At 34.7% G+C, this 8,781-nt stretch overlaps 1 protein-coding gene across 1 annotated transcript; it reads right to left on the minus strand.

Annotated features, from left to right (window-relative positions):
• Positions 1–530: 530 nt before the first annotated feature.
• Positions 531–1,706, minus strand: LOC147549184 (uncharacterized). The gene is made up of 2 exons (XM_086664975.1): positions 1,575–1,706; positions 531–1,456 (listed from the first exon to the last, which is right to left on the minus strand). Exons 1-2 carry the CDS (start codon positions 1,686–1,688, stop codon positions 704–706), a joined length of 867 nt encoding a protein of 288 aa, XP_086521101.1. The 5' UTR covers positions 1,689–1,706; the 3' UTR covers positions 531–703.
• Between the last annotated feature and the right edge of the window lie 7,075 nt (positions 1,707–8,781).

Here is an 8,781-nt window from a genome sequence, read left to right on the forward strand (position 1 = left end):
TTTTATTATTGTTTAATTTTTTTTGTTGCTTAAGGTCCTATTGAGTAGAGATTTATGACACTACTCGGCAAGTACTAGTAGAAGTAGGTACTCGGCAAGGACATGGTTTGAATGGATCCCTTGCTCAAAGGACGGTAATTTCTTTCTCCAATATTTATTTGCCCCTAAACGGAAAAGAAAAAGGAATACTTTTGAGACCGAGAAGACACACTAAGGCAATCATATTTTGATTTTCATGTTTTCTCATCTGACTAGAGACCCTCTAAGATGAAGACCTTCGATGAAGACGAGCTCAAAGAGCAGATTGAGAAGAGGAAGGATAAAAGGGGTTAAAATGGGTATACCTTCGATGAAGACCTTCTAAGATGAAGACCAGAGCAGATTGAGAAGAGGAAGGATAAAAGGGGTTAAAATGGGTATACCTTTGCTCCCGAAATACTTAGTGGCTCTTTTGGGGTACGAATAGGCCACTGTTTGCACTGGGCATTACAAAGAACATGCCAAAATTAGGTCAAAATCTGATACCAATATGAAAGGAAATCAAACAAAACTTGGGCTACATATATAAGAAACAAGAAGATGAAGTAAACAGCTTTAAACCATAAATGCAAACAAGAATAGAATGTCAAAATTCAAAGCTTCAACAACTTTAGTGGTCTCTTAAGTATAGAAGGCTTTTTTTTCCTTTCCCTTTGGGTCCTTTCTAGGCTGACACTCTTAATTTCTTACTAGCTTTTCCTTTCAGGCCTGCTTTGTCCTTCCTGGGCCCTTCATTGAACCTTCTCAAGTTGTCTACCTGCAACTGACCTATGGCATGGAAAACCCTGTCCCTGGGCCGTTCATGGATCTCCTTCAACTTGGCTTGCATTGCAATTATCTCAGCTTTCGTGTAACAGGCTTTATTAGTTGCCAATATCTCTTTTCCTCGTCCACTAACCATCTGGGTAGAGACCCCATCATCAAATATGTACCTTTTACGTCCATCATCTAATAACTGCTCCATCTGCTTCTTCCTTAACATCTTCTTTGCAGTACCTAATATCCCAGCTTTTGTATAGTTATCTTCTTCCTCTGATTCATCTGAGGATGAGGATGAATCACTTCTTGAATCTGTGGCTAGAGCAGGAACTATCTCAAAATCTTCCTCCGCATCTTTGGATTGTTTTTTGTTTCTGGAGAGGTTTGATTCAGACTTCTTATTGATCTTTTCTTTCAGTTTTTCGGGAACTGAAAGCTTTTTATCCTTTATGTCCTCCATTTCGTCTCCGGTATCCCTTTTCCCCAAATCCTGGTTATTATCTGCTGCTTCAGCAAAGATATCTTGACTGAACAATTTCTCAGTAATTTGATCTTGGGTTTGGACTTCTTCCTCATGGAGTGGGACTATGAGAGGATTAGCTTCACTTTCAACGATTTCATTTTCTGATTCATTATCAGAATGAACAATATCATCACCCTTCAAAACAGATTCGGATTTATCAGAGAGAGAAGGAACGTTAATAAAATCACCATAAGCTAATAATATATTAAATTGTTGAAACCATTAGATCCTCTAAAACTGATCCTAACAATACCTCGTATTCATGATGTGATTTATCTGTTTGAAGGGTGATGATATTGTATTTCGATTCTAATTGTTGAAGATCTTGTTCTTTATCCAAACGATGATTTCCCTTTGCCTTGCCCATCTCTCTCTCTCTACTCTTTTCTTCTGCCCCCTCTACCCTCTGCGCTTGTTTTATTAGGGTTTTTTTTTTTTTTTTGACGGAAAAGGGGAACGATTTAAAAAAAGAAATAAAGACCGTATATATTTTAGGCCAGCGATTTGGGGAAAGCTAAATAGTTTCTGGGGTGTGAAATTTTAAAGGGAATATGTAAAATTCCTTGAACGAATTTTCCTCCTCTCTCTAGATCTAGAGAGAGGAAGAAAAAAAAAAGTTTGAGTGAGAAGGAGAGAGATTTGCCGGAGAAGACAATGAGGTGGCGAGAAGGTGAGGTGGCAGAGAGAGTGAGGTGGTGAGAGAAAGGTGAGGTGGAGAGAGAGAGAGGTGAGGTGGAGAGAGAATGAGGTGAGGTGGAGGGAAGTGAGGTGGAGGTTTTTATTTCCCTCTAACAACTTATAAAATAAAATTGTCAAACAAAGTCGACCAATTTTTTACCACACCCCGGAAACTATTTTGCTTTCCTCAAAGCGTTGGCCATATTTTATGAGGTCATAGCCCTTTTTAGGGTTTATCTGTGGGCGTAAGGTTTCAAAAGGCCGGCCCGGCACCTAGTCAACCCTGGGTTAGAATAGTCATGGATTGGGTCTCACCCGGGTTGGCTATACAAGGCCCAACAAGAGACCGGGTATCGACCAAGGCCGGGTTGGGTCAACCCTTTTTTTATTTAATTTAAAAAATAACAAATTATAAATAAAAAAAGGGGAACGATTTAGAAAGAAATAAAGACAATAGATATTTTATGAGGTTGTAGCCCTTTTGTAGTGTTTATTTGGGTCGCAGCTTTGGGGAATAAAGAAAGGCCACAACTTTGGGAATAAAGAAAAATCTCCGGAGAATAAAAATTTTCTACAATATTGGTCAACTAAGATTGACTTTGTTTTATTTCTATTGGTTATTATATGGCTTTCAATATTGAGAGTTACGAAAGTTTAATTTTTAGAACCAACAAAAGAATTTAGAAGGAACTTTCATAAACTTAAACAAATCTTTCTAGAGATCTAAACCCTAGACTCCAAGGTTGTGTTTGATTGCAAGTTGGGGAAAGGAAAAATTACCGAGAAACATTTACTCCGAGAAACATTTACTCGAAGAAACATTTACTCCATAATTTTTTCTTCATTTTCAATTGTTTGGATAGTCGTTTGTTTTCATTTTCTCATTTCCACTTCCATTGTTTGGCTAAAATCATGCATCTCTCTGTACAATTGTGCTTCTCTCTCTACAAGTTTTATAAATTGAAGGTGAAGAAAGAAACCTAACCAACTAAGAAACAACTTTCAAGTTCTCAACACACCAGTCGCCATAGAAGTGGGAATGGAGAAGTTAAAACCAAAGAGATTATACTACTCACCAAATTCAATACCATACCCATCTCCGCTATCTACTTTCTTTTTACTTAAAAGAGTATGAATAGGTTTTGTGTGAGGAAAACCATTAACCTCCCTTGTATATTTATATTATTAATAGTTTACATAAATATGTAATTGACGTAGATAGCTATACATAAGATAGGAAAGAAAATACATAAGAGAGGAAATAATATATACAATATATTAGAAAGAATCAAGTCCAATCTCATCCAAGATCCTTAGTCAATTATTTCCCGAATCTCATTGAATTATCTATATGTGGAGGGATACAAACGGGCTACCAGTGATAAATTTGACTTGAATAGAACCTGAAAAAGAGAAAAGTAGCCCTTACTTCTCATAACATCTTTCAAACAAGCTATAATACCAGGTAAAGAATTAGAGATTTAAAAAATCGTAAAGAAGAGAGAGAGAGAGAAAGAGAAAAAGAAAGAGAAAGAGAGAGAGAGAGAAAGTAAGAGGAGAGACATGGAAAGGAGAGAAATGATGGTGGTGGGCGGAGATGATGGCTTGCAGAGATGGGACGAGTTGATGAATAGGAAGTTTTGACGCCCCAAAATTGAACAAAACAAACGATTTTCCTTTAATAATTTTGTACCTAGAAAAAGATTTTGTTTTCCTAAAGCAGTCGCCTACCTATGTTTAAACCTAAGAACAACAAAAAAGACATTGTGAAACTAGCAAACACAGAGAGAAGAACATTTTAAAATCTAAGAATTCTAGGGCAGAGAATTGAATTCTACGAATATGAAGAACAAATAAATAGGCAAACTAGAGATCCATCGGACAAACTTTTTTTTATTATGAGAAAAAAATTATAGGAGTATATAATCAATACTTTCTTGGTAGTGTAAAATCTATTATATAAAACAGAAGGGAAAACGATGACTGGGACAAACATCCTTATTTAATTATGCATATTGTCTAGAAGTCCTCTTCAAAATTTAAAATATAGTCCTTCGTAGAAATAAAGTTACCTATTTAAAAAACAATAATCTTTTCCTTCTTAGAAATAAAATAACTAATTTAAGAAAAAAAAAGAAACAAAATAAATTTCAATCATAATTTATAATAAAATCCCTTTTAATTTTTATGTTAGCCCCTCGATCTTTATTTCCTCCTCTTTCTCATTAAATAGATTTCTTTATTAACAGTAAAATCTAGATACCATTTAGATCTTCCCCATTTATACCCCTACTCCAACTCTAAAGAGTAGATTTTATGTCTTCTACGGGGTCCTCAATTCTAGCTACTTACCATTTGAAGATTTCACCCTTCCCCTGCTTCCACAAGCATCATAACTCATAAGATGGCATGAGGAATGATTTCACATCATAATCTCTTCCAATACATAGATTATAGGTCAAGATAAATTAAATTATGTAGATTATAAACAGATAAATCACATCATGAATTCGAGTGAAAATATATTTTGTATTAACAATGAGCTAAATCTTGTGCTAATAAATTACTTTAGGCAAGAACAAGATCTACCATTGTAATTGATTTAACTTTCATCTATCATCTTCAATTTTCACGTTAATATATGAGCGATTTTTTTGTTAACGTTGCTATCTTACAAGAATCTTCAGAGAATATGAAAGTTGAAAGCTGCAAATATTAGGCAGACAGTAAGAATTCGAGAATTTCGTGACAATATTTTCAAATGGTTGACTTTGTAGTTTTCTTTCGTTTTAAGTGTCTAATAGTAATACAAAGTTTTATTTTTGAGTTTGTACACACTGTACGACGCCAAATTTCTCTTAGAAGGATTTAAATTTATTCTTCTAGCTTACTATCCTTTACATTTGAGTTAGGAATAAAATATTTATTCTTCTAGCTTACTATCCTTTACATTTGTTATTTTCTAAATTTATATAAAATGTCTTTAGATTATGGTGCTACTACATATGATTGAGGCAAACACATATAAACATTTCCTTTTTAATGTTTATTTCGTATGTAATATTTTATTATTTGTATGCAATTAATTAGATTTTTCTAAATTTTGAATTTTTAGTTCTTTCTTATGTTCTAGGAATTTCTGTGATGTTTTTTTTGTTTAGTTTAATGTAATTTTTTTATATGATAATTTTAATTCATACAATGTTATATCTACTAAAGAAAGTGAAACAGTGAATGGCATCTTCTTTATCATATTGAAAAACTCGCTTCATTTTAGAACGTATCATATTTCAATACTTAAATAAGTCATTTTTTTTTTATGTTCATCGAATATATATTTTCAAACAAAATAAATTTCAAGGGTTAAAAAAAGAAATTAAAATCTCCCTCTCTCAATAAAATAATAACTAATTTAAGAGAAAGTAAACAAAAAAGTAATACAAAAAAATAATAACTAATAAAAATCTCTCTCTCAATAAAATAATAACTACTTAAAATCTCCCTCTCAAGTGTCCGTGCCCTAGGGCACGGGATATACCCTAGTAAATATATATTTCTTTTCAATAATAAAATAAATATATATTTCTTTCCAATAAGAATATTTTTCCATTGTGAACGAAAAAGTTATCTAAATGTACAAATGACCAAGCATAATCATTAAGAAAAAAAAAAACCACTCATAAAGTAAGATTTTCTACTTGGGAAAAAGTCTGTCAACTCTACAAAATGATGTTACAGCAAAAAACAACAAAGAAAAACTAAACTAGACTTACCCACTGTATCTAATTGTACTTTTTTCCCAACTAATTATTAATAACCTAAAAAAATTAAATCAAACTTGAGGAATAATTCATAGTCAGTTTCCTCCTATGCACGGTGAATCGTTAACCTACAAACTTGACTATCCAATTTTCCTTCTCTCAAACTTTCGATTTTTGTAGAAAACAACGATAAAGACTACCCAGTACTAGATTCCCGTGGATTATCTTTACAAAATTAGCATCTTCTTACGTTTCGTAAATAACAAATTGGCTTCTTTTAATTTGTATGCATAATTACTGTTTTACATAACTACTCCTAAAACCTGATATTTTTCGATACAAAAATAAATACTAATCGTATCAACGATTTACCATAGAGTTTCTTAAAGAAGTAACACTTCTCTCACTTCTATGGTAAATCAATGACCGATCAGTTTTTATCTTGCCAAACTCTCTTTAGACCCTACATTGCAAAATCTTATTGTGGTTCTGGTATTTATAGCTCTAACGGCACCCTTATGAAGAACTTATTTAAGTAAGGGATTGTGATACGGTTAAATTGATGTTTTCAAGATTAACAACAAAATCTCAAAGATTGACTTAAAAATTATGGTATTATGGTTGGAAATTAGTTATGGTTATATGAATAACATTTCTCTGGATAGGAAAACAAAGTCATCAAAGATTCTCCTAATTATTATATATGTTGGTCATTTAAAGCAAAAATGAAAAGATAAGATCCTATTGAGATCAAAACTGATTTCCTTATGGATTAATTTCATTTGGCTCTTTTAAATTGACAACGTACCAAAATCGCCACCTAAAGATGACCCGATTCCAAAAAAGGTTTACTAAACTATTTTTTTTGTCTGATTTTCTAATGACATGTATTTTAGTCTCAAGATTTCCCATTTCTTACCTTTTCATTTGCATCTTAATCGAGTAGTTAGTTAATTCTAGTCAGATTAATCATTATCTTATGTTAAACGTAAGTCCAAATGATTAATTGACCTTTGTTTTTTCCTAAGAGGATCTTGTCAAATTGTTACTTGAAACATAATTTGCAAGTGTTGAATGATTTGAAATAAACACTATATCTGAACTGACCCGACTTTATTCGGATAATGTCTGCTTTCTCATGTTCCTCTTTAGATGACGATATTGACTTTCATACAGAGCTACTAACTATGACGAATTCCCTAACTATGTGCATGACATCGAATATAGACCAATTTGATATCACCCTTTAATTCGAATTAGCAAAAACAATGTCTCCTTGCATAATATGGATTCCAAAAATTCATGATCCACATGATAAGTTCCTATATGATTTCTTGTAGAATCGGAAAGTATTAGAGATTTTTTTAATTATGGTTTCTTAAGTTAGGAGATTTAAAAAATTATGATAGAGATATCTGGAATTAGGGTTTACGATGTTGTTAAATTTTCTGAAATTGTGGTGTATGAAAAGGAGTAATCTGAAATTTTGTTTCTAAAATTGGGAAGTTTATTTCTACAATTGGGATGTTTATGAATTGAAAATTTTGTTTATTATGTTAAGACATTAGAGTTTCTAAAATAATCATCCAACTAGTAGAAAAAAGATGACAACAAAACTTATTTCTGAAAATAGGAAAGTTATTCCAGACAGTGGGACATTGATTTTTTTTTCCTGTTGAAAGGCAATGCATTAAAATAAGAGTCTATTACAATAACTGTATGGGCCAAAATGTCACCAGAAGTGCCCCCAGAAATCCATGATTGATGGGCTTACACGGTGATCAAGCCCATGAACTAATAGCTAATGGGCCCGACCCATTTGTCTTCAGGCACCCCGAAGTAAAAATACGGAAGTACATCCAGCTCTGGCAAAGAGATCCGTCCTTGCCTCCTCAGCAGACCGAAATACGGAAGTACATCCAGCTCTGGCAAAGAGGTCCGCCCTCACCGCCTCAGCAGACCTCCCTTCGCATATCCGTTGAGGAGGCGTTACAGTCATTTAAGATGACAATATCCCGAATATACCCGTAAAGAGATTACAATATCAATATTAATGGTGACAACTCCGTGCGTTACCACAGTCAAGGCAACAGCTCACCACATGTGACAGTTGACCAAAACGGACAGTTGACTACAAAACTCTATATAAGGGTCAGCTGATAATCAACTAAGGCATCCAACGACGGATACCAACACCCGACATCCAAATTCACTTGCAATCAGCTAACGACCTATTTTCTCTCTCATATAATCATCCAAACCTTTGGCCGGCAACCAATGATTGCTACTACCATCATCTCCTCACCTGCTTAAGGAAGACGAGCGATCCTTCTCTCTCCTAAATGATCACCTGCTCAAGGAAGACGAGCGATCCTTCTCTCTCCTAAATGATCACCTGCTCAAGGAAGACGGGTGATCTTTCTCTGTCTTAACGACTTGCCAACCAAGGAAGGACGATCAGACGACCGTTCATTTCTCTCTGCACCCGACTAAGGGGTGCAAGGGCTTTATTTCACTCGACGACCGGAGAACTAGGCAGGCATACATTCGACTGTACCGTCTTTTCTCCCGACGACCGTCTTGTTTAAGCAACAGATCTAACTCTATTCCTCCAACTCTGATTTACAGTTCTTATTTACTCTTTGCCAAGTTTACTGACTTGACCGTCGGCGCCCCCTTAGGCCGGCACCATCCCGATGTCCCCTAATATCTCACAGTCACGTGCGTTGTTGTCTCTTTTGTCACAGGTATAGCCCAAAGACGTTGTCAGTGCCCGCAAAATTATTAACAGGTGGAGGTTCGACTTCGGGTCAACGACCCGGTCTCCGCTGACTTCTTGATCCGCGAATTCTTACCACCACAGTTTGGCGCTAGAAGGAGGGCCGACAACTAATTTGAGTTTATCCCGATAGCACAAGAGATGACCAACACTCCACTCGACGTAGCATCCCAACTTGCAATGCTAACAACTCACATGCAAGAGATAAAGCAACGATACAAAGCCTTGTAAGAGGAGAACAT

This window comes from Eschscholzia californica, unplaced genomic scaffold, assembly GCF_041429995.1.
Source record: "Eschscholzia californica isolate CP2 unplaced genomic scaffold, dmEscCali1.0.p SCAF_3, whole genome shotgun sequence".
NCBI classification, from domain to species: domain Eukaryota; kingdom Viridiplantae; phylum Streptophyta; class Magnoliopsida; order Ranunculales; family Papaveraceae; genus Eschscholzia; species Eschscholzia californica.

Excerpts from the sequence above, each read along its gene's own strand:
- LOC147549184 (XM_086664975.1), bottom strand. The coding sequence starts at position 1,688 with ATGGGCAAGGCAAAGGGAAATCATCGTTTGGATAAAGAACAAGATCTT. Across the intron at positions 1,457-1,574 it reads AATCACATCATGAATACGAG|GGTGATGATATTGTTCATTC; the intron begins GTATTGTTAGGA and ends TCTGTTTTGAAG.